The sequence below is a fragment of the Ctenopharyngodon idella genome, chromosome 17, assembly GCF_019924925.1.
Source record: "Ctenopharyngodon idella isolate HZGC_01 chromosome 17, HZGC01, whole genome shotgun sequence".
NCBI classification, from domain to species: Eukaryota; Metazoa; Chordata; class Actinopteri; order Cypriniformes; family Xenocyprididae; genus Ctenopharyngodon; species Ctenopharyngodon idella.
In genome coordinates, this window is record NC_067236.1 from 1,161,437 (window position 1) to 1,188,384 (window position 26,948).

The 26,948-nt window shown below is 37.0% G+C and overlaps 1 protein-coding gene across 1 annotated transcript; it reads right to left on the bottom strand.

The window, feature by feature from the left end:
* Window positions 1-473: 473 nt before the first annotated feature.
* xkr6a (XK, Kell blood group complex subunit-related family, member 6a) lies at window positions 474-26,948 on the bottom strand. The gene is made up of 3 exons (XM_051869062.1): window positions 26,279-26,948; window positions 10,095-10,291; window positions 474-6,792 (listed from the first exon to the last, which is right to left on the bottom strand). Exons 1-3 carry the CDS (start codon window positions 26,857-26,859, stop codon window positions 5,825-5,827), a joined length of 1,746 nt encoding a protein of 581 aa, XP_051725022.1. The 5' UTR covers window positions 26,860-26,948; the 3' UTR covers window positions 474-5,824.

The following is a 26,948-nucleotide window of genomic DNA, read 5'->3' on the forward strand; positions in this document are numbered from 1 at the left end:
ACAACTGAGGTCTTTATAACAATATATAGGAGGAGTTTCATATCTGGATCAATGTTCAAACCTATACTGAAGCTGAGTATATACACATTACAGCTTAGCTTGCTTTGTATTCTACATTGAATACTTTCACAAAAAGGAAAACAATATGTTAGTTTGCTAGTAAATATAAAGCTCAACTAATCTAATAAAAATGGATCAATATGAGATTTCCATTTGAGTTAAACTGTTGTTCCACCAGCTGTACTCATAAATCCTTAAAAAGAAACTATTCAAATACACTATAATTGTCCAACTTATTTTGTTAATGTCTAAAGAAAATGAAATAATCAGAAATCAGAAATACCCAAAACGCAAAAATATAAAACAAACTTAAATCACCCGCCAAGCAAGTTTTTTCATGCCTTGACTTAACAAGAACAAAAGGTTAGTAAATCAAGCTTAAAATGTTCAGATCCTTTTGAAATTGCATAGTCTGGAATTGAGGAACTGTATTTTGAATGCTGAATTTGTACTAATTTACTGTTGTTGAGCATTGAACCTGTTCTTCGCACAAAACTGCTTGAACATAAAGTAACTTATTTACATGTTGTATAGAATGTTAGTAAAACACATTTATGTGAATCACTTTCAAATTGAGAAAGAAAAGATCAAATTAATGTAACCATTTTAGTAAAAAAAAGTCTTACATGAGGTGAACAACAAATCCTCTAGTATTTCAATGCCAAGGAGAGTTTAAAATGAAAAAACAAACAATAAAAACATATTTCGACGCCTATTCTAACTGCTAATGTAGCATTACAGGGTTACCAGAAACATTCTATACAAAAGCAACACTGTAATGTCTATGTCATATTCATCAAGCAGTTCCCACCGAATCACAAAAACAAAACGATATAATTAAAAAAAAAAAAAAAACTTTTTTGTCTGTACATAACAAAAATGTATTTCTACTGTACATTATACACTGTTCTGTAATTTTTTTTTTTTTTTGGATGAACAGTCTGATACGTCGATCGGTACAAGGTAAGGCTTTACAAGAACAAATCTATACATTTAAAACATAATATACAAAACATGGTTCAGTTTTAGCACCTTGAAGATATTGTTCTCAAGAATGGTGAAGCAATACTGGACATCACATACAGAAATGAACTTTAGCCCTAAAGTTTGCCTCTCACAATGGACCAACAATTGTTTATTCTGTCATTTTTCACAAGGCCAATGTCTAGTATTGCTTCACCGCCATCTGTGAAGCGTCTATTCCAATGCAGTCACACCCCAGAACCAGAAGTGCTCGCGCTGGAATGTTTACATCATCATTCTGTCGTGTTGCTATGTTACATGTGTTTATGTACAGTTCCATTTACTGCATTGGCACATTTGAAAGAAAAAAAAATAGAAATATACTGGCATTGTTGTTTGCTGAACTGGTTGCCTTGGCGGTTAGATAAGGCACCACAGGGTAAAATAAATGGGTGAAAAATGAAATAATGGCAAATGAACATTTCTATCGAAATCACATCCTAATGATGACATCATTATGGATGCCATCTTTAAGATGTCTGTGAAAATCCCATAGGCTATAGTCCATGGTGGCATTAACCAAATGCTTCATTAGAATAATACAATGTATAATAATGAATGTTTCATTATAATATACATCTCTATTATTAACTGAACGCTGCAATACTGTTGCGGTTTTCTGTCCATATCAAGGAAGCCCTTGCATTTTCTGATGACAGCTGATGAAAATTTCAGTCTGTCAGAGGAAGGAGAAAAAAAGGCCTGAGTAAACAAAAAAATCGATTTTGACTTCATACGTATCATTGCAGGTACTGTTTAACAGGACAACAGTAATATTTGAGGTGTTTTCAGCGTGGTTTTATTTCAAAAGTCAGTCCTCAGCAGCGGAAGCTTGTTTCGAAACGTTGGACTCAACATTAACAAGCTGAATGCATTTGAATGTTTACTGCTTGGTTAGAAGGAGAACTAATCACAGTGTATTAGCGCCCAGAGGAGGCCAATAGGTGACTAATATTTACAGCACAGATGTGCGTGAGTGAAGATGCACCAGTGAACATACGGCACATCTGGCAGCCATCAAAAACATAAAAAAAATAAATAAATAAAAAAACACTAACCATGAAAAGATGCAGGTTTCTCCAGCAAACAACAGTGGTCCAGAATGCTGCGGATGAGCAAAATCAAAGCAAAACATGCAGAGAAAACACACACACAGTCATGAAATGAACGCTGGAGGAGGACTGTCCTAGAATACCTCAGAATGACCTATTACTATAGATTTATACTTGAAGGGAAATCTAAAACATAAATATCTGCACCAGAATACACCTGAGCCACACGTTAATGTGAGGGAAGGGCTAGCAGCAACCAGGGAGGAAGCCGAGTCTAGAGAGAAGCAGCGTAAAAGAGCTTCCAGCAATCCAATGACAACTTTAGGGAAAATCACGCCAATTAGTGATTATTCTCAAGCTCTTTTTCCAACCTGGCAAGAACCCTTTTCACCTGCTGGATGCACCTGTATGGCATCTGGTTGTTGGGATCAAAGCAGGCACAATGGAGTCAAGGACATAAGTGATCTCCTGTGCATGTATGTGGTGCACCAAGCCAGCGCTGCTTTAGGTTTGCTCTTATTTGGAAACTTAAAATTGCAATAAATTTGTGTGAAAAGCAAGTGCCATGACATTGGAGACAATTCACAGTTAAAGGTGCACCAAGCTTTGAGTTTAACTGGCCAATGCAGCCAATTTAAATGCTGCACTGACCCAAAAAATAAATAAAGCAAGGTTACTTTTGAATATAAATCATGCTTCCTTCTAAGATAATAGTTGCGTCTCAATTCAGAGGCTGCATCCTTCAAAGGCTGCTTGCATCATAGCAGCCTGAAAGAGGCCGTCCTACAAATCCCTCCTTTTTTCCTGCATGGGTCACGAAGGATAGAATGAGTGGATCCTTCACAGCCTAGCCTATCCCAAGATTCATTGCGCACTGGTAACGATTGGATTTTTTTTTTTGAGAGAGAGAGAGAAAATGCCGGATTACACTTTTATATGCAAGTATTGTTGGGTTTCAACTTACTCGAACATCTAATGATACAAATATTTTTTTAAATATACACTTTAAAGCTGTTCAAATGTTGACATATCTTATCAATATGTGATTTTATAGACAGTTTATACTCTTTAATATGTACATAATATACATAATATGGACCAAGGCGAACATATTGTTTTCAGACAGTTGAATATTTTGACCTATAATTGACAATGCTAGGTTTGACCTTCGCAGACATCGAAGGATGCAGCCTCTGAATTGAGACACAGCTAATGTCTTTTGGTCAAATTTAACAAATTCAAAGGGTAGCATTTGATGCACTGTAATGCATAAGCTCAGTGAAAAAAATCCATTCGAGATGGCAAATGTTGATTGTAATTATACTTAATTTATTCAATACCAAAATGCATTTGTTAAAATAGTTCAGCCTCATTAAAAATGTGCTATTTTGCTCAATATTTGTGAGCTTTTTATTTTTATACTTAAATTAGGCTATTGCAACATGTAACAATGTCAAGCCATAGTGAAATCGATTGACACCTCATGCATTTCGCAACAAGAGCACGGTTTCTTTGTATGTGCGTCATTTTAAACATTTTTCAGAAGTTTATTTATTTATTTATTTAGGGGTAAAATGTTTTTAAAGTAAAAAAAAAAAAAAAAAAAAAAAAACTTAGTGCACCTTTAAAACTTCCACATGGCAAAATAATACAAAAGAAATGAATAAATGTAGCACCAAAAAACTGTCTGCATGCTTAGTTGTTAAGAAATAAATGCTTCCCTATAAGCACCAATCAGCAAGGAGGATGAGCTTGACAGGCGGCCTGGTGCACCAATAGCAGAGAGAGACAGTAGTGTTACAGTAGAGGATGTGATTTGGCTTTGTTTCGTGCTGCGGGCAGCAGCAAGCCCTGTGTGTTGAGGCAATTATCATCCTCTTTTCAGACGATCGCAAAATCCTCCTATGGTGAGACTCTGCCACGGTTACTTGTGTAAATACACTCAGGTATATTCAGGCAAAGATAACTTCAAATGCCATTAGCTTAGCATCTTTTTGCACCTTAGAATAAAATAAATGGTAAAAAACTGACAATTAAGTCATTACACATAGGAAAAATATGTGGGCCAGGGTTCCTCAGAGAACCACAGCCACATTTCTGCACCTCACAAGTTTATTACTTGGAATTTTAGATGACGACACTAGACAAACAGATGAGAGCAGCAACCGTATACACTATGCAGTCTAAATGCTCGAAAAGAGGTTGAAATAATGGAGAGGACCGTTCATACAACGCCACCTTGTCAAGGGTTTTCTGTGCTTATTTCTGCTGAGATAAGGAACACGGGCTACGTTCACACCGCAGCTGAATCTAGGCCAAGTCTGATTTGTTTTCTGCTCATGTGTGTGAACACAGTGCCGACCATTTGAACTCAAAATTTGTCATGATTGCACACTTTCATCCTTGGAGTGAAGATGGGGAAAAGCAAAAATGGTCAGTGGCACAATGCTAATTCTCCTAAATAATAATAAATATAAAATTTCTGCTTATAAAAAAATATATCATATAATTTAAAATTACATAAATAAAAAAAATAAATAATATTAAATGACAATAAATACATTAATTAGAATAAATATTAATAAATAAATAATATTATTAAACTTTTTTTTTAAATAATATTTACTGGTATTTAATATTATAAATATTATTTAAAAAAAAGTCTGAGCTGAAAATCAGAATGAGAGATTTTGGCTTGCGGTGTGAACATAGCTATAAAGCAAAAACATATAACCAATAACTAAGAACAAATAATTTAAAATCATCAATTCAATGTGCTATTCACTGTACAAAACGGTTCCTTCAAAACCACAAGTTATGTGCTTTATTATTATTCTAAATTCCCACTAAACTATACAGGTCTAACATGATTCTCAGTGCAAGGTTCATTTTAATCATATTGTGCAAAGGGTTAAATGGACTTAAACTGTGCTATACAGAGTCAATGAGGTATTTCTTTAATAACCAAAGAATAAAGACACTTTAACAAGCTAAATACAGATTTTAAGGCAAACAGACAATGAATGCCACTTGGATTTTGTCTGACAGGAAGTAGAATCTTGCCTGTAGAGGTCAGTCTAAAGAGGCGTGTGCAGCGATTAATTCACTAGAGGTCGCCAAATCGCTCTACTGTAGTTTGCTAGAAGGCGAAAATCTATAACTCTTACTGAAAATAAGTGACTTCCTGTTGCATTGTCCATGCAAATCACTGTCAATGTGAACGCCCCTTTATTCAAGTGGAAAGTTCTAGGTATAGCAGGTACTTTCTGTATATAAACGTCAACTTGAGCATATCGATCGATGAAAGTGTGAAAATAAGCTCTGAAATATCAGATCAGTTAGTACAGATTAATAAAAGTTGTTAAAAACCCAAGGCGGTGTTGATGTGGTCAACCGATCTCCATTTTTCCAATGTAATGGTTTCCGCTGGCTGTAAACACCATGACGCATTCATATCCCTTCATGGGGACACATTTCACACAGATATTGTAAAAAAGAGACAGTATATACATACAAAATATATACACATCTTCAGGAGGCTATTCACGTAAAAGAAAAGTGTAATGCTTGATGCTTACACTTGCTGTTCCTCTTTTACATACATTTATATAATTTATCTGGAAACCAAAATGGCATGCATTTTGAGAAATGTGGCAGATCTGAAACTAAATGGAGGAGAGAGCCAGCCATCACAGGGATGACTCATACTGCAGGAGCTCGTACAGCAGCGGTCCGTCCCTGTACCTGATTCCGACGGTCGCGGGCGTGATGAACTGCAGGATGTTTATCGTCCTTCTCAAGCGCCTGTCCACGAAGTGCGCATCCCAGGCCGGGTAGCGTTTCCTGGGCATGTCGATCTTGATCAGAGGTCCCTCCGGCCTGTAACGGCCCAAGGGAGTGGTGGGCTCGGGCGAGCGCACCTGAAACACGGGCAGGCAGGTGTCTCCTGTGGCATCATCCGGCAGGCCAAAGGCCCCCGTGGAAGCCCGAGTGGGAGTGCGTTGGGACGCTCGCGGACCAGGAGTGGGTGCCATGGGCTCGGCCTCCGGGGGTAATGGAAGTCCCCAAAGAAGCTCAGCACAACAGGAGCTAGCTAGCACCCTTATTTTAGGTCCCATCGGATGAAGGAACCCATAGTAGATGCCCATGAAAACCACCCCTGAGGCGAAGGTTAGGTAAACTCCGCAGAGCACCGGCACTGCATAGGAGTCAGTAGTGACTGGGTCTCGGTAGGCGTACCACAGGCAAGTAAGCACCGTATTTTCGGCAAGCACCACAAAGTAGTAGATCACCATGCGGTACCGGGTTCGGCCCTCCTTCACGTTGAACCAGCAGAAGATGTAGACAATGCCCACCACCATGTTGAAGAGCACCTCTTCCCATTTGGACATGCAAAAATCTGTGCCTCCGTGCACAATCCAGAACGCCATGGCACACCAGTGCACAACCACGAATATGCCGAAGTAGATGTGGAAGATGGAAGCGAAGAGAGCGAAGGAGAGCACCCGAGAGGATATTGTGAAAAGCCTCCAGAAGATATGGATCAGTGCGCCCCTGTAGCTCATGCTCTTTTTGTCATCTCTGGAATCACGCAAGAGCTTGTGATACGAAGCCATGACCCAAGCCAGTGAGAGCAGGGAGGCAACAGAGGAGACACCTGTAAGGTATTCATGACGGGAGACATTCTTCAGGACTTACAATATTACTCTTGCCACCATTTTACAAAGCAAACTGGTTAAGTCGGTCATGCCTCACAGTTCCCAGGTTCAAACACTCTACCACAGTGGTCTCAAACTCAATTCCTGGAGGGCCACAGCACTGCACAGTTTTGCTCCAACCCTAATTAAATACACCTGATCCAGCTAATCGTGGTCTTTAGGATTACTAGAAACGTCCAAGCTCAGCTTTTATGCAGGGTTTGGAATGACCCAAGATTAACTAGTTCAAGTGTGAAAAGCCCTAAACGGTGCTAAAATGGTTTGCTCTAGAGCAGGGGTCTCCAACCCTGCTCCTGGAGAACTACTGTCCTGCAGACTTCAGTTCCAACCCTGCTCAAGCACACCTGTCTGTAATTATCAAGCAGCTCTGAACACCTTGATTAGCTGATTCAGGTGTGTTTGAGTTGGGTTGGAGCTGAAATCTGCAGGACGGTAGCTCTCCAGGAGCAGGGTTGGAGACCACTGCTTTAGAACTACCAACAAATCGTGATCCTAAACTTTATCTCCATACTGAAATCTCAGCTGGCTCAGTTGACAATAGGGCTGTGCGATCAAGTCGAGTCGAGTTGCAGCAGAAGAGTGACCTCTGACCCAAAGTATGACGTAGGATGTAGGAGTAGCGTAAGTTGAGGTGAGAGTAGACGCCTCTCGCGGTTCAAACAAATAGGGCTGGGCAACAAACTCAAGCTCCTCTTCTCTTATATCAAAATCCTCAATTTTTCTTTAAAAATTCTCTTTTTAGACTTCTAATTCATGACTGGTGTTCTGTTCTTCCGCGTTTGTCAATACGTCATGCGTCAGGTCAGAGGTCACTCTTCTGCCGGAACTAGACTTGCGTGCGGCCATTGCCGGAAGCTAGTGATTATAGTTTGTAAAGTTTTAAATATGGATATTTTTCTTACAAAAACCCATTGCTTCGCTTCAGAAGACATTTATTAACCCCCTGGACGTTAAAGTATGGATTAGGGTTTGGCCGATAGACCATGCCATTGATACAAAAAAGCCAAATTAATTATAGGCTACTAGATGTTTTACATGAACTAAACCACTAATATTCAAATGGCGGAACGTGGTCCGCATCCGGACCCCAGCATGTTTCCATCCAGACCGCGAGACAGAACGGTAGCACCATTTTACTGTTTCTAGTTAAAGTGAACGTGTCAAAACAGTGGTGGGAATCACACCACAAGCACTCAGGATCATTTGTGGTAATGATATTTCAGCGCTATATCCTCTAATAGTTAAAGGAACACTCCACTTTTTTTGAAAATAGGCTCATTTTCCAACTCCCCTAGAGTTAAACAGTTGAGTTTTACCATTTTCGAATCCATTCAGTCGATCTCCGAACTTTGCTGCCGTATCATGGGTGCAGCAGGCGCAATGATATTGCGCAGCGTCTCTCACAAATGTCTTCATGGTTGCAAGGCACGCTCCCTGTGCAAGCAGGGGGTCACAGGCGCTGCGTACTATCATTGCACCTGCTGCACCCATGGTACAGCAGCAAAGTTCCTTGATTATTATGCCGGAATGAGAGTATAGTTCCTAGACATATCGGCCTAGAAAATCGCAACTTTTCATTTTCCGGTCGGTCTTAGTACACAATGTAACTACAGAAGAGTTTTAAATAGGAAAAATATCGAAACTCTTTGGTCATTTTTGAGCGAGATGCTAACGGTCTAATCAGATTCAATGAACTATGCTAAGCTATACTAAAAGTAGTACCGCCAGATCCGGAGATCGGCTGAATGGATTCGAAAACAGTAAAACTCAACTGTTTAACTCTAGGGGAGTTGGAAAATGAGCCTATTTTCAAAAAAAGTGGAGTGTTCCTTTAAAGCCAAATGCGCATCATTCAAGCCCTTTAAGCTCTGTGAGCTTTCTCCCTTTCTCCAGACGCGTGCCACATTACGGTGCGTGTCCACTGCCGTGGAGCAGAGCAAGCGTTTTTAATTAATTAATTTCACTAAAATTACTCATCTCATGAATTAAGACTTTGAACATATCACCCACCAATAACCGTGTTAAATAATCGTGATTTCAATATTGTTCAAAATAATTGTAATTATGATTTCTGCCATAATAGACCAGCCCTAGTTGACAACGATGAATCTTTTCTGAATTGTTAAATAAATTTGTATGGGACACCATGAGCCTGGAGACTATTGTACACTTGAGTTTTTGAAAACTTAGCTTAAAATGTCCTATAAATAGAGAATTCTCCTTTGACATGGAGTAGAGGCTTGGACCCGGAAACATCTTTACAATCGGATTCAGACCATACCTTACATGCAGACAGCATAAAGCACAGCCTCGAGTGACTTATTGCTTTAATAACATGCATTTTAAATCACAAACATCACAGAAACATGCAGAATGATGACTGGAAATGTTTTGGCGACATATTTCAGATGGACATCTTTCAGTGCTGCAGGGATGATGTATTTTTTTGTAGGCCAACCCGTAAGTTAGCATCACCTTGGTTCCCTTAACAAAAAGTTGTAGTGTTTTTAAATAGTGTTTTTCCATTGGCTTTTGGAAAATTGCAGAAAAATAAGCTCTGTGACTAACAAAAGTTTATGATTCTTACACATTTTGTTCATCAAAATAAATGAACAACTTTTGTGAATACTGAAGCCTAAACAAAATTAGCAGAAAAGCTAAAGTTAGGCTATAAACAAACTAAAACCTGGTCAACATGACTTCAACGTGACCATCACTATGCTTCTGACAACTCTTTATTTAAAATATCTACAAGTTGGAAAGTTTGAGTTAGAATATTTTGCAAGAGCGTGAGTATAAACACAATGAGGCTGTGAAAGCGACTAGTGAATTAGATGAGCTGTTTGCCATAATGCTGTTTATTTTTCCCAGACAACCTCTGTGGTCCCATTTAGCCACTTGTTAGCAACCGCCTTTTAAAGACATGTAAACGCTTGAAAAAAATCATGAATGGGGTTTTACTGATGCATTTTATGTAATGTTATGTAACGTGAAAATAGCTTGTGTTAAGACTTTATTTCAGGCATTTAACCAAAAGCTCTTTCAAAAAGACCTTTGACTTCAGGATGATGAAAACGGAAGTGCAAAAATGCCAACTCATTTCTGAGTTTCAGGATCAATCCTGCAGCACTCTACAGCTGTCTAGATGATGTAGAGGGATCTATTTAACAAATTTATTGTGCATTGTGAAAGTTTACAATTGCAGTTTAACTAACTCCACTAATGAATTGTTCACACTCACACTGCAGTGTCTCGGCCCGGTTCTTCTGGATCATTATGCAGAGTTGTAGCACCAGTTGGGGGGCACTCTCCAAAAACGTCTCCAGCAGACGTAGCATGTTGACGTCAGCATACTCGTACATCATCGCCCAGTAGAAGCGCCGCCTGTGTTCCTTCTGTCGCCGACTCTGGATGCCTAGGTACATCGTGCGGATATACCTGTTCAGAAGATCATAAACATTACTACAAAAACATATACTGAACCTGTGATTACTAGAAGCTATAAAACCCAGCACTATTAAATGCTCAATTAATTGGTATCTCATCTGAAATGGTCCCATGACTCATTTCTATGAGACGCATAGCCAATAAACATGTATCTCTGCACAAAATGTTCTTGTAAATGGATTTTTTTTATTTCAATGTCACAATCCTGTGTTACACAGAAACCACAGGAATACATAAACAATCTGATACCAATAAACAGCCTAATTTGCACACAATTTTAAACATTCCCAAACGTTCCACCATCACAATGCAGTAATTCCCACATGCATATCTTAACTATACAGGTGCTGGTCATATAATTAGAATATCGTGAAAAAGTTCATTTTTTTATTGTAAATTATTTTAAAAAATGAAACTTTCATATATTCTAGATTCCCTACATGTAAAGTAAAACATTTCAAAAGTTTTTTTTTTTTAATTTGTTGATTAGAGCGTACAGCTCATGAAAGTCCAAAATCCAGTATCTCAAAATATTAGAATATTTACATTTGAGTTTCATTAAATGACCATCCCTACAGTATAAATTCCGGGTATCTTTTGTTCTTTGAAACCACACTAATGGGGAAGACTGCTGACTTGGCAATGGTCCAGGAGACAATCATTGACACCCTCCACAAAGAGAGTAAGTCACAGAAGGTCATTACTGAATGGGGTGGCTGTTTACGGAGTGTATATCAAAGCATATTAAATGCAAAGTTGACTGGAAGGAAGAAATTGGGTAGGCAAAGGTGCACAAGCAACAGGGATGACCGCAAGCTTGAGAATACTGTCAAGTAAAGCCAATTCAAACACTTGGGAGAGCTTCACAATGAGTAGAATGAAGCCGGAGTCAGCGCATCAAGAGTCACCACACTCAGACATCTTCAGGAAAAGGACTACCAAGCCACTTCTGAACCAGAGACAATGTCAGAAGCATCTTACCTGGGCTAAGGAGAAAAAGAACTGGACAGTGAACAGTGGTCGAAAGTCCTCTTTTCAGATAAAAGTAAATTTTGCATTTCATGTTGAAATCATGGTCCCAGAGTCTGAAGGAAGACTGGAGAGGCACAGAATCCAAGCTGCTTGAAGTCTAGTGTGAAGTTTCTGAAGTCAATAATGATTTGGGGGGGCCATGACGTCTGCTGGTGTTGGTCCATTGTGTTTTATCAAGTGCAAAGTCAATGCAGCCATCTTCCAGGAGATTTTGGAGCACTTTATGCTTCCATCTGCTGACAAGCTTTATGGAGATGCTGATTTCCTTTTCCAGCAGGACTTTAGCACCTGCCCACAGTGCAAAAACCACTTCCAAGTGGTTTGCTGAGCATGATATTACTGTGCTTTATTGGCCAGCCAATATGCCTGACCTGAATCTATGGGATATTTTCAAGAGAAAGATGAGAAACAGTCAATCCAACAATATACAGATGATCTGAAGGCTCAATAGTGCCTCAGCAGTGCCACAGGCTGATCACTTCCATGCCACACTTCACTGATGCTGTAATTTGTGCTAGGAGCAAGTCATTTGCTGTAATATGTCCTGCCGATCAAGTATTGAGTGCACAAAAGAACATACTTTAAAGAACTTGAACTTTTCTGTTTTGCAAATCCATTTTTTGATTGATCTTAGGAAATATTCTAATATTTTGAAATCCTGGATTTTGGACTTTCATGAGCTGTACGCTCTAATCATCAAAATTAAAAAAAAAACTTTTGAAATGTTTTACTTTACATGTAGGGAATCTAGAATATATGAAAGTTTCATTTTTAAAAATAATTTATAATAAAAAAATGAACTTTTTGATGATATTCTAATTATATGACCAGCACCTGTATCATGTGGGTAAAATCATACATCCCGATGTGTATTATTAAAAAAAAAAAAAAAAAAAAAAAAATGAAAAAACCTGAACAATTATACTTGCAAGAATTACATTTGCAGAAAGCACATACTTTGTGCTCAAAATGAGCCAAAAATTCAAAAATAAAGCTAATTACAGAGAAAAGATTCATTTCCAAAAATTAATTTACTAAAAAGTTAAAATAACTTGAAAATGAACACATTAAATACAATTACAAAATGTTAATTAAAAAAACTAAAAATATTATATATATATATATATATATATATATATATATATATATATATATATATATATAATATTTTTAGTTTTTTAATATATATATAATGATATATATATATACTGTATATGTATGTGTGTTTAACATTTTGTAATTGTATTTAATGTGTTCATTTTCACAAACTGAATATGATGTATACAATAGTTTAGTTATTAAATACAGTAGTTATTAACGTTATTAAATACAGTTATCATATTTATCATATTTATTTATTTTGTTTATAATGTTATGTGTTATAATACTATTTTGATCTATTTGCAATGGTCCATTTGACTCATAAACATCATAATAAGTATTACTTATAATAACAGTATTTTGTTTTTTAATTCATAGATAATATCGGATAATATCAACAAGTGAGATTTCATTGATATTTTGACAACTGAACTGAAATGTCTCTAGTTTCTGTTTCAGAAATCAAGTCACCTTATTGTACATTAGCATTAATGTACATTAGCAGGTTAGCGTTTATTTTGGTTAAGGTGAAATAAATCTCCATTATATGTGGTGCTGCACCCAAGAACTATCAATTTAGCATCTATTTTTCCAGTTGTGCACTTGGAATGAGGAAAAGAAGCATCATCATTATCTGACTTCCCATCAATGCATTTTATCATGGACATAGTTACAAAGCATTAAAGGTCCCCACTGACCTCAAAACTATGGGGTGTGTATGCAAGTAAATATGTAAACAAGTAAATAAATAAATAAATGCATTGAACTAGAATTTTAACAATTTTGGAAAACACAAATAGATGTGCAATAAATTGTAGCCTATCATTTTCACAGGCTGCCTGAGGCACAGAAACTCTGGCAGCACATCAGGACGTGAGTGTGAATTATTTATGTCTATAAAATGAGCTCGAGCACATGGCAGCAGGAGTTTCCCATCAAGGGCAGACTTATTACATCAGTGTTTCTCAAACCTGTTTCTGGAGGACCCCCAAAATTGATCTCCCTTATTTGCACACTCGTGTCAGGACAAATGCAATAAAAATAGAAATGCAATAATCACATTGCGACAAAATATGGTTGACAAGAAAGTGTCACCACTCCAGTGTTATTTTAGTACCAGTGAGATACACTATTATAGTTTATTTTAATATTTTGAATTTTTTTTTTTTTTTTTTTTTTTTTTTTTTACAATAGGTCTATAAAACTTTTTATTAATTTTTATTTAAGTGTTTGTTTTAGTTATTTTAGTACATCAAGTTAAACTAAATGAATAGGAGAAATGTTGCTTTGTCTACTATAGATAAATGAATTTAATCTTTTAATTTGTTTTTGGTTAATTTCAGTCAACGTTGATTTAAGTAAAAAAAAAAAAAAAAAAAAATATATATATATATATATATATATATATATATATATATATAAAAATATAAATTTTTTACGATTTTATATTTATTTAACTATAAAATCCCTGCAGCGCTCACATACTCTGTAGAAAGCTCTGAACACAGACAAGCAGCGTGAGATATCACACTATATCACATATTTCACAGTTTACATATAAACACGGCATCCATTTATAGTCAGTGTAGGACGTTTCTGTGATATAATGATTAATGGCCAATACTGACTGTATGCAAACACATGAACAACCCTCTTTATGTTGATATATACCCAGAGGAAACTGCACTGCCTGAACCGGGATATTCTGTGCGATCCAGTAGGCTTCACATTGTCAGACAGAGTTAAATCTCAAATCTCTCTAATAGTAACACCGGAAGTTACTCAGTGAACGGCCTTTATTTACTTTATATTTCCAGCTGAATGAGTCACTGTACGCAGCTGTGCCACAGATATCGACCCGGATGGGATGGGAATGGGTGCAGGTTACAGTAATGTTTGGTTTCATGTCACCCAAGCGGTTTCTGTGTTAATCAATACCGCCTTAAAAGCATGGAGTGCATGTACCAAAATCCCACAGTATAAAGCTGATAAATTTAGCCACACAAATTCACAGGATGTACTGTGACATACAATTAAATGTTTTAGTAACACTGGGCTTCAGAAGACAAAGTAATTTTAACCACAATGGAAAGATATGTAAGCTATCTCTAAAATCACACATGTGCTCTGCAGTTTTCTATTCACCAAAGAATCCAGAAAAAAAGAACAGCATTTTTTTAAAATAGGCTTTCCTGTCATATTTGATCAATTTGGTGCAAAAGAGCCAATTTCTTTCTTTCTTTCAAAAAAAAAAAAAAAAACACCACTGACCCCAAACACAACACAGCTCAAGATGAAGTCATCATAAAAAGAAACACTAGAAAAAACACAGCAACATTTCTAGAATGGAGAGAATTTAGATGTTTCATATTCATGCAACCTTCACTGCATTGATCTACAATCTCTCAGATGCCATGATATGAGCAACACAACTGTGAATGAAAATAAACACATTGGCACAATCTTTTCCAGAATAGAATTAGAATTAAAATAGAATTACAGAGATTTGCTTTCTATTCTCTATGTAGATGTTTGAAATCTCAGATGAAATACGTGCACGCCTGTAAAATCCTATGAGGAGCTCTGGAGTTTTCCCACTAAATCCCTCCTGGGGAATACTATGAAAAAAGGGATTTCCAGTTTCATAACACCCAACAAACACACGGAGAGAGACAATAGGAAATGACTGGGAACATTACGCATGTGTGTGAATTTATTCTCATTTAGTCTCACTTTGCAGCACTTTTTGCACTCAGTTTTTGAATTAAAGTAAGTTGTTAGAAGCGGTGAAAACTGTGAAACAAATAGTTGCTCTAATAATACAGAAACAGATGGAAAGGAAAGAGGTAAATTAAGAGGAGTGTATAGACAGAGAGGTAGACTTACACTCATCTTGGCCCGTTCCAGAAGCCTCTTTCTGTCTCTCTTGCCCTCCGCTATGTGAGCGAGTAAAACTCCCTGTCCCAAACCAAACTGCTTCTGTCTAGATCATCAGTCCATCAGGGAAACTAAAGCAAAACAAACAGAACAAAATGGAGTCATGAAATGAGAATGGGGTGAGGGGAGAACACACAACAACCAAACTGCAACAGAATTATGGGATCGAGCAGACATCAAATGAAAATGGGTAAAATGACTCCAAAGATAAAAAGGCATAAATTAGAAACTTGTAAGACTGAAGGACAGATGTGCTGTTCAGAAAGAGAAATGAATTCTGAACCTGAACACTAGGTCTGAAATCTTTAGGCTGTTCTGTTTCTTTTGAACTATTGCATACCTGAAGGTAAATATATGCATACATGTGCATATATTCATCATAAACTAAATATGAATACTTTGATATGATGATACAATGGCTATAGAGCAGCTCCACAAGAGTAAATAAACATGAGCAGGGTCAGAAATTAACCCGGGCTCTGAAAGTGAAAAAATGCAACATAGGGTCATTGGGAAAAAAGAAATGCTCTACTTATACATTTTTGCAAAACTCCACAAAAAAATGTGCCTATACATACAATTCACTAAAATTTCCAGCTGAAATGAACACTAGTGGTAGTAAAACAACAATCACACAGATCGTAATAATGTAGGGTTGTTAAAAGTACAGACGTCCAAGTCGGTACTGAAATTTTAAAAATGTGACGATACCAGCATTTCCCCCTAGTATTTTAAACAGTGTGTTAAGCAGATTCTGACTAACACCGTGTCCTAACCAGACGCGACGCGATGCCGCGGCACGCGATAAAAGGTATCTTTTCGATGTTAATCTGAGTTTTTGTCCTAACCAGTCGCGACGGCGACACGCGAACGTTCTATTTCTCTGCGACGTCGCGGCTGGAACAGCAACACAAAGTATGGCAATGATAATATCAGGTACTGTTTATGTGCTTTATTTAATGTTAAAAGCATCTGATAAGTTTGAATATCATTCTGTGTTCCCAGCTTTTTAGCTGTAATGAAAACAACACTGGCTAATTCACCTCAGATCTTGAAAATAAATAAACGGGCACAAGAACGTTCAAACTGTCAACTCAATGCGAACAAACAAGTGTATTATATGACAAAGATTGGTTCAGTCACTCCGAATGTACTTTAAATAATGTTTAAATGGTGTGATATTTCTGAATTTTACTATGTACTTGCCCATTTCATTGTGTCTGCTGTGCTCTTGCCGAGAGAGCCCACCCATACTCTCTTCTGATTGGCTGTGGTTTTTGATTGATTTTATCGCTTCTCATTGTCACGTCGCTTCTAGTGTGGACAGTCAAATTTGCTCGTCGCTGGAATCTTATCGCATCGCGTCTGGGTAGGTCATGGTGTAAGTTAAACACACCTGATTGGCCATTGTTCACGTGCTCAAAAGATATGTCTGTGTTTGGCTACAATGATCAATGCTTCAAAAACATGTTGTAAATAGATATCTTTGAGGCTCTTCATGGAGCGCTTACACAGATACATACGAAGCGTTTGAAAGCAGGCGTCTATCAGTGGATATATTAGGGTTCCGCTGATAGACGCCTGCTTTTAAACGCTCCTGTGTGTATCTGTGTAAGTGATCGGTGAAGAGCGTCAAAGATGTCTATTTACAACATGTTTTTGAAGCGTTGATCATTGCAACCAATCACAGGCATATCTGTTGAGCATGTGAACACAATGGCCAATCAGAGGTGTTTAAGAATCCACTCAACAGCGCTCAAAATGCTAGGGTGAAATGCTGGTATCGTCAGATTTTTTTAAATTTCAGTACCGACTTGCTTGTATTACTTGTAGAAGCAAGCTAAAATGACATGGCTGCTTCAGCAAATGCGTTTTTATCTCACATTTGCTTTTGTTAAAGGGGTCATGAACTGCATTGTTTAATGTTTCTGGGGTGCACTTATAATGTTAGTATGTGTTGTACATCAAAAATGCTCATAATTTAGAAATAAAAGGCATTTTTCCTATCCTAATTTTAGCCCTGTTGTTTAAAACGTTCTGTTTTAAGTGTAAACACCCACTGCTTTGATTGGCTGACATCTTTACATTTGAAACAGCTTTCCATTTGAAAATGTTTTCCATCTTTCCATTTGAAAGTGTTACTCTCTCAAAAATTTTTAGCACATTTTTACTATTACAGTTCTCAAGGTTAACTAATTGTGAAAAGTGTTGTATTACATTTAGATCTATGGCATTATATTTAGATAGTGGCATGAAAGGTTGAGGTGATGAACATTGTAGCTGATCACAGACATGTTGCTGAGCACATGAAAGCAGTGATCTCGTCACTGCAACTCAATTTCTGCACACCAACAAATGCTTTAAATCACACCTAACAGTGCAAATGCATTGTAACTAAGAGATTTGTTGAATAAAACGGGAGTTTTTGTGCATGACCAGAACTCAGTAAATTGATAAACTATACTATAAATTTAATCACAGTTTAAATTACAGATTATTTTCATCCTACTAAAAGAAACAACATGAAGTTGACCATTTAGTCACTGGTTTGATTTACTGACACATAGACAAAGAAAATCTGACTTTTTCATAAATCATTTCTTCAGATCAGCAATTAGAATTAACACAGTTACTTAAATGTTGTTGCATTACTGTCGAGTCCATATCATAAAAGTCTGTTTGCAAAGCCTGCGTCGAAATGTGACTGATTTGCCAAAGAATCCACAGTGAACTCATGATAACAAATAAATAAAGCTCAACTGAGACATTCACATTGTTGAAAATAAATAACCATATTCCAGGAATTAGGATCCTTTGAAAGGTAATGTTATTTTTGTCCTGTGTCGCTATTCTCTCCTCCTCATCTCACTAACACACCAGTGGGCAGGGCTAACGTTGCAGTGATAAAGTAGGCATCGATTTCTTCTGTGGAGGCAGCGTTTCACCTATATAGGCACATTACAGGATCAGTCGTTCGATGGGCCTGGTGTCAATAAAAGCTTTTACTTGACTAATAAGGAAGTTTTTGGTTCTGAAACTTACAGGATATTCTTATAGTACGATGACCTCTTATATATCAAAAGCTCAAGGAAAACTTGATTTCTCAATTCATGACCCCTTTAACAGTATTGGTTAGATTTAGTGTAGATGGTTTGTTATTTTCAAATGCAACACTCAACAGACATTTCATTCCCAAACTTCCTTGATATATACAACATTGCCAGATTCACGTCTGTTTCAGAAAAAAATGAACGTGCTTTTAGCTCCACTGTCCACTCGATGGACATTTGACTTTGAAAGTGTCACAAAACGTGCAGAAGCAACATAATATCATTTTGCCGAAATTTCACCACAGGCACATTTTTTCTAATGAGCCTGGCTTGGAAAAATGCCCTAGAAATTCAAAACGTGAGGGCAAACAATATGCCGAACTCTATTCTAGTTATGCTATACGAATATCACATAAAATATGACAGTCAGTCATTAATCACAGAACAGCCTCCTTCAGGGTGATACGAGATATGAGACTGTACATTATCCCGCACACATTTATTAACAAAATAGGAAAATTATATCAAATGATAATGTGGCCACGTAAGAGCTCTGTTAAAGCAAATAATGTGAGCAGAAAATCAAGGCTGCTTGGTTGGTTGATGCAAAAATGCCACTGAAAGTGACGAATCTGCCCCAGAAATGTAATATGCACAGTTGCACACACAAAAAATGCCCCTGCAAATGGATTATTATCTAGGCCTACAGAGTTGTACAAATATTGCATAAAATATCAGCTGGAAAAACACTGAATACAAAAACATTCTGACAACTTCAAAACTGTAAATACATTCAAATTCATGGTGACAGATTTCAGTAGAGACCTGCATAATTCAACACAGGGACTGGCAAATTATTTCAAATGTATTCCAGCAGAGCATTTATTGTGTTGTGTTGTGATATGTCATACATTATTTGAAAACACTTTTGTGTTGGATATGTATTTAATTTGTCTTCTAGTATGTCACAGTCAAAATTTAAAAAAAGAGAAAAGTTGCAAGTAAAATTGCAATTATGTAAACAACGGAGAGTTTTCCACATACAGAGACAACTGCGTACTGTAAATGTCAGCGGATAAAACAACCTTCATGCTCCTTTATCCTAACTCTAGAAAATGCAAAAACTACAGGAATGCAACTTACAGTTTGGCTCTGCACATTAAAACCGGGATGCAAACAAGAAAATATTTCAACAAAGAAGTTGTTTTCAACCCAGAACATTTTTTAAAGTCACCATTAAATCAAAGTTGACAATTCTTTTTTTTTCTTTTTTTTTAAAAATGGAATATAGCACTATTGTTCATGTAATCTTTAATCAAAATATCTTCCCCTCCCTCTTGCAGTGACATCTCTTCTCTTCTCTGATGATGTGTTTACTGTTGTGAGGGCGGGGCAACCTGTCACTCACATGAAATCCACCAATAGCAAACAACCATCCAATCAATTTCCCATGGAAAAAATCAAGTCCCGGCCTAGATTTTTTTCTTTGTTCAAGAGTCCGTTTCATGTATGCGTCACAATATGGAAGGAAAGACTATCGCAACTTCTGTTTCATGCCGACTTATATTACAGTCTGGTTGAAGATGCTATAGTCAACTGTCTGGAGATTTGTAAAAGAATAAAATTTTCAAGGTTGCTCATCCATTTGACCCCTAGATGAAGAATTCAGGTGCTATTTCTTGCAAGTACATCATGACTAAGAGAAAGATCCTGCTGAGACACTGTAAACTCTCTCTCAGCCGTTACTGAAACTCCCGCAGGGAGGATAGATTCAGTACACAGGCTTTATGCTTGCTTTTACCCTGAAACTTTCACAGATTGTGCCTGCAATCAATAATTGAACACAACTTTAACACTGAGGCTTGTGCACAGCACCTCAGGTTTTCACAGCAAAATAGTCAGGGTTTACTCCATAAAAGCTTTAACAACTGAAAAATCTGTTGAACACTTAGCAATACAATCTGAGAAAACAGACTTTTAGACTGCTTTCTAGCTATTGAGACTTGTTTCTGAGCATCTATTAAAGGGACACAATCATAAAAATCTAAACAGATTAGGTAAATTGGATGCAAAGCAGTTTGTTGCATTATGAAAACAGACTATAACTTTCAGAGCACAATGAAAACATTCATTCAACTTTCTTTCAACAAATATTATGTATAACACATAAAAGTCTCAACATAAACAAAAACAGCCCGTTTAATTCCAACAGCTTGCACAAGAAATGCATTATATGAATTATTTAAAAAGAGCAAACAGCTTCACTATAACTTTCTCAATGTAAAGTACTTTCTGTCTAGCTAATGTCAATCCCTGAAAGTTATTCATTATGCAGCAAATCCCATTTTTAATTTTCTGGTATTTTTAGTTGCAGCTGCAGAATGAATTCAAACATCATAATCCTTATGAACAGTGTTAAGTGCAGAGGCTGAAAACTATAGTGGCAGTCTTCTCTGTTTTTCACTGAAAGCCCAATAAATCTAATTCCTCAATAAAAAGAAACAACAGTTTAGGATATTTCAGTAGTCAGAGTTATCTGAAAGGTTAAATGGATCCTGGAGGATTATATGGCTAAGTAGACGTAAGGCTACTCAGCACTCGGACTAAACACATTATTAGATAAGAAATAACTAAAACTAAAACTTGCACTATAAAAGAAACATTTTCATTACTTGTAATAAAATAAATGTTATAACGTAAAAAAAAAAAAAAAAAAAAAATACTTTGAAGGGTTAGTTCACCCAAAAATGAAAATTCTGTTATTAATTACTCACCCTCATGTTCTTCCAAACCTGTAAGACGTTCATTCATCTTCGGAACAAATCTTTTTAATGAAATCTGAGCAATATCTGTTCTGAATCAGACTTTTTGAACAACTCTCTTGACTGAATGATTCAATGACAAATACAGTCACTTGTCGCCATCTACTGGCGTAACAATGTAATGATACAATCATTGTTTGAAGCGCAAAGTTACTTTCAAAAGGTGATTTGCTTTATTTTGACCGCTACTGTAGACATCAGTGTTTATATCCAAACTGTACACTTTTAACCCAGTACTTCTGTGATTATTTTAATATTTGCAACACAGAAATAATGATACTATGTGGTTGAAAAGACTGTTTGTAAAGTGCAGCTCTATCAAACATGCTGCGTAACACACAAGAATGAACATCACTGGTTCTCACGTGCATCAAGCAAACATGCTTGAGCTTCCGTTTACCACAACTGATGTGTGAGTTGATGAATATTTATGTGTGAATAAAAGCCTAAATTCAATCTGTTCATTATATAAAATGATCATGTCTCTTCAGAAAATTTGGACTAAACTGCTCAATTCATATAAATTAGTTTTATGATCTCTATATGAACTTTTTGAAGCGTCAAAGTGTCAGTTGTGTAGCTGTCTATGGAGGGACAGAAAGCTCTCGGATTTCATTAAAAAGATCTTAATTTGTGTTCTGAAGATGAAAAAAAGTCTTACATGTTAGGAGCGACATGAGGGTGAGTAATTAATGACAGAATTGTCCTTTTTGGGTGAACTAACCCTTTAAACTTATTTTATTTATTTCAGCTGGTTGCCAAGACAACATTTCTAATTTTCCTTTAGTTTAACTAAAACTTCAACTAAAACTGAAATAAAAATTAATAAAAACTATACAGACATTTAAAAAATAATAATTAAAAAAAGGCAAAAAACAACAACAAAATGACTAAAAAGGTAACAAAGATTAAAATAAAAGCAAAAAAATTAACATCTAAATCAAACTATTAATAAACACTAATGATACTACAATACAAATGGTTACTGCATGTTAAAACAAATCTTCCTCATTGCATTTCACCTCTGCTCTAGCTTTCTAATAAACCTGCCATTGTACACTATGAATATTGCTTGGATCAGTGATGAGTTGCATATGTTCCTCTATTGTAAGTTACTTTGGATAAAAGCATCAGCTAAATGCATGAATGTACATGTAAACTGGAATAGGGGCAAGGAATTTTAACATCAAAAACATTACACAAATCAACTAAAAGTGCCATGACCAGTGCAATTTTCAACAAAGGGACTGATATTGGAGACTTTGTGTTACATTTCTCATGTCATTCTACAGAAAGAGCTCAAGCAGAATAAATGAACTGCACAAATGGTAAACACAAACAAGGTAAAGGTTGCAGGTGGAGGCTTGTGAGAGGGATACGTGTCCCAGGAGCCGCTCACACTGCGGTTAAGTGGAGGCTGTAAAAGCCCTGTAACAGGCCGGTGAAAGGCGTGAGCTCTGGGGCTCAGGGTTACTGAAAGTGCAATGAACAGATAGAGGAGAATTCAGGTCAGTGTGTCAAAACATCTACAGCCACACCAACTGCTGGTCTGGTCTGTGCTGCGCTTTAGAGATCATGCTTGCATAACAGGTCCATATGAACCCAGACCTCACTGTTTTCATAAGGATGTTGGCCAGAGGCTTTAATAACAGATGCTAGAATGCAAATTAGATTTTTGCATTTTCTTAATAGGTCAATTACAAGTTGCTGGTTTCTTACTGGCCCTATAGTGAAAAGTTCACACTCAAGGCTCTGTGGCATTCTGGTCTCATTTTTATTTTAAGCACCTCTCAATAACAATTCATGTCTATAGCACAAAAACACATTTCTTACTCAGTATTTTTGTCTTGTTTTCCAGTACATATATGTAAACATTCTTAAATGTAGATATATTAACTTGAGAAGCAAAACTACATGATAAATATTAAGTCTTGTTTTCTGAAAAAAGAAAAAAAAAAAAAATATCAAAAAAATATCTGCCAACATCAGAAAAATAAACTTAATTCAAAGGGAAAACGATTATTTTTCTTACTTTTTTTTTTTTGGCAGATTTTCTTCTTGTTTTAAGAAAAAAACAATTTTGTCATTTTTTTTTTAAAACAAGACAATCTTGTCATTTTGCTTCTCAAGTTAATGTATCTTGATTTAAAAATGTTTACATATTTGTAATATTTATTATTATTATTTATTTTTTTTTTTTTTTGCAATGCAGGATGAATTTCAATCAATAGTCCAATATTTATGGTTAAGGGTTTCTTCAAATACACTGTAAAAATGTTTTATTTACATCTTTAAGATTATTGGAGTATGTTTTATAAGGAAATATATTTTAGTCTTTCAACTTCAACATTTCAAGTTTAGTTACTTGCAGCAATTTCTTTCTAATTAAATAACTAGCAATTTCTGAGTGTTTTTTTTTTTCAAAGTAGATCCTACACCATTTTTTCTTCTTCTTTTTGCAGTGTATAAGCAATACCCATCATGCCTGTTACAAAACGGCAACAATTAAATTCTCTATGAAAACACCAAAATATATGAAGAAAAAAGTCAGTCATTTATCACAAAACAGACCCCTTCAGGGTTATATGAGATTTATTACCATGACTATACATTATTCCTCACACATTTATCAACAACAACAACAACAACACATTATGAAATATAAATTTATAATATGGCCAAAAAAAAAATATTTATTTGTGAAATTTACTAGCAGTGAAAATGGGTTCAAAGTAAATCCTACACCAATTTTTTTTTTTTTTTTTCTCCAGTGTATGCACAATACTATGAATATGCCTTACAAGCCACCACCGATTAAACAAACTCTACGGAAACATCAAAATTTATTCTACAAATTAAGTGTTACTTTGTCAATGGGGTCCAAAATCCTCTTGGTAATTCGCTTGATCCTACAAGCCCATATGTCACAGAATAACAACTGGACATAATCTGCATTTGTAAACTAAAAGCAAGGAAGGGCTGAAAGGATTTTCATGCTGTGAGAACTGTGAGTCAAGCTGGGGTCTTACACTCTTAACACTGCAATCAGCCCTCATCAGTGTTAGATCTCTGCCAAGGGAAGCATATGTGCATCCAGAGAGTGTGAGCGCCGCCGACGGGGAACACATTTTCTGCCTGAGCTTCTGGTCACCCCTGAGCCTGACAGATGATCTTAACCGGCGTGACAGTCAACTAATTGTCTTATTCAGGCCTGCAGACACTGACTACATTTCCTGTCACCCTGCTAAAGAAGTAAAGCATCAACAACAAGCTATTCTTACATGTCACTGGATACTCTCAGTAAACAGGTTCCAGTGCTGTATGGAACTAATCACAGGCATTTATAGATACTGAACATAACAGAGCATTTCTTATTTGGAAATGCTGTAATCTGACAATTGGATTGTCTAGAAAATCATACAGCCTAGAACCTTTCTCTAATCCATTACCTGCCTTAAAACTGAAATGAATCCAAATATCTATGAAATTGCTATTTAAAATAAATGTACCGTTTTATATGACTGGTTAAACCATTCTGTACCATTTCATCTAAAAACTAAAATACTGCAATAACTAAGTAAACAAAAAGCAAATTAGAATAATTGCACAAAATCTGTAAACATCATGTTTTGCATTTCAGTAGTAAAAAAATATATTCCTTAAACAAACGTAAGCCTAATTTTAGGATTATTATTATTAACATTGTAATACTTATTTCATGACAATTAAGCACATTTACACCCATCAAAATCCTCACAATAATTTAGTTCTCATTATTTTATTCCAGAAAAAAAATTAGAATTTATCACTAAAATTTTAAAGATTTTATACATTGTGACAGTATCATTTTACTGTATTTACTTTAATCCACACCCATTCATCTTCGGAACACAAATTAAAGTATTTTTGATGAAATCCAAGAGCTTTCTGACCTCGCTATAGACCGCAACATCATAACTACACAATCTCCTACGCTGTTGACATTGTAAACACAGTGCAGTGCTTCCGTGTTCTACGTCCGAACGCCGGCGTTCGGACGTAAACATGGAAGCGCTGCACTCTGTTTACTACGTCAACAGCGTAGGAGAATGACAGGAAAGAGAAAAGATTGTTGAATAAAGTAGTTATTTTTTTTTTTTTTTTTTTTTTTGCGCACAAAAAGTATTTTAGTTGCTTCATAACATTAAGGTTGAACCACTGTAGTCACATGGACTATTTTAATGATGTCTTAAATATGATGACATGTTTAAGTCATTCTGCATTTAGATAATAATAGCATTTGAGTGCAAATCTTTGTGATGTCCAGCCTTGTTTCATGCTTATCTGCTCATCACAATGTTTCTATTCGACTCAAGAGCAAACAGCCTCTCATGGACGAGACACATCGGGGTCCCCACATCAGGCTATGCAACCCCAGACCAGAACACACATGCTTCTCAATCAGCATAAAATATGACCTTGGAAGGACTAAAATATTTACAACATCCTGAAGACAAACCTGCTACAAGACTGAATGTACAAGCAACATCCTACAAGATCAAGCCCAAGCAGGATGCAGCAAAAACAACCCAACCACACCGAGGTTTGTTTTCCTCTTGCAGAGGTCATTCAAGTAAATTAATTACAAGCTCTATCGATTTCACACTCTCAAGCCCAAAGTGAGCCCGTCATTCTGCTGAAATGAACTGTTTGGCGTCGTTACACAGATGGTTAGAGGACACAGAACGAGCCTTAAAGCGAGAGAAAGAAAAACATTTGTGTTTCAACCGAGCACTGCCTCGGAGGTGATGGAAATATAAGGCATCTGCATGCGATATATGTGTTTGTTCAATGTGCATCATCTCTGGAGCGCGTGCACAGTGATGTGATGTCATGGATCAGCCAAAACAACCATAAACCATCCTGAGCATCTGATCAAAACAAGCAGGTTGTTGCCTGTATAAATCAGCACATTCTTCTGGTCCATAAACTGGATGTGTGCATCATCCAAAAAGCGTTTCAATGGACTTTCTATCACCATCACGTCAGCGTCTTACCTCCACACTTGTCCCATCTGAAGGATGTGCACACAGGCATGCCATATCCATATCGAAATCACACAGCACCTGTCCCTGCCGTAGATGCGCGAGCTCAGATCCGCCGTGGCTTTCCTGCTGAGCCCCTCCACGGCCCCGAGCCCACCGCCCGTGTAATCCTGGACGAACCACCTGAAGCTTAGAATCTGGACCAGCACCGACGGCACCAGCACGAAGAACAGCGTGAGCCCGAACCACAGATAGTCCCGTTTGGAGTAGTAGTCTATGGCCAGCCACAAGTCCGTCCCGACGTCCCAGAAGAAGACGAGCAGCGCGAGGACGATCCAGAGGCAGTCCAGCCACAGGCGCTCTTCCGGCTGCTGCTGATGCTGCGGCCGCCCGCGTTCTCCAGCATCCCTGTCGCCCAGCAGCGACTGCAGACACGCGCTCCTGCAGCCCCAGTAACACGACGACGTGTTGCAGCAGTGACAGATGTGTATGGCCGAGCTGTCCAGCGCATCCTCGTCGCCGACCGCTTCGTCCAGGTTGTGCAGCTGGGCGAAACCGGCAACGACCCCCACGCCATCGGATTTTGCTGCCATCTTGCTCTCTGAAACGCTTCATCCCCCCCTCCTTCCGTGCTCCGTGTCGTCACTTCCGCGATACCTGTGCTGGTGTGTGTGTGTGTGTG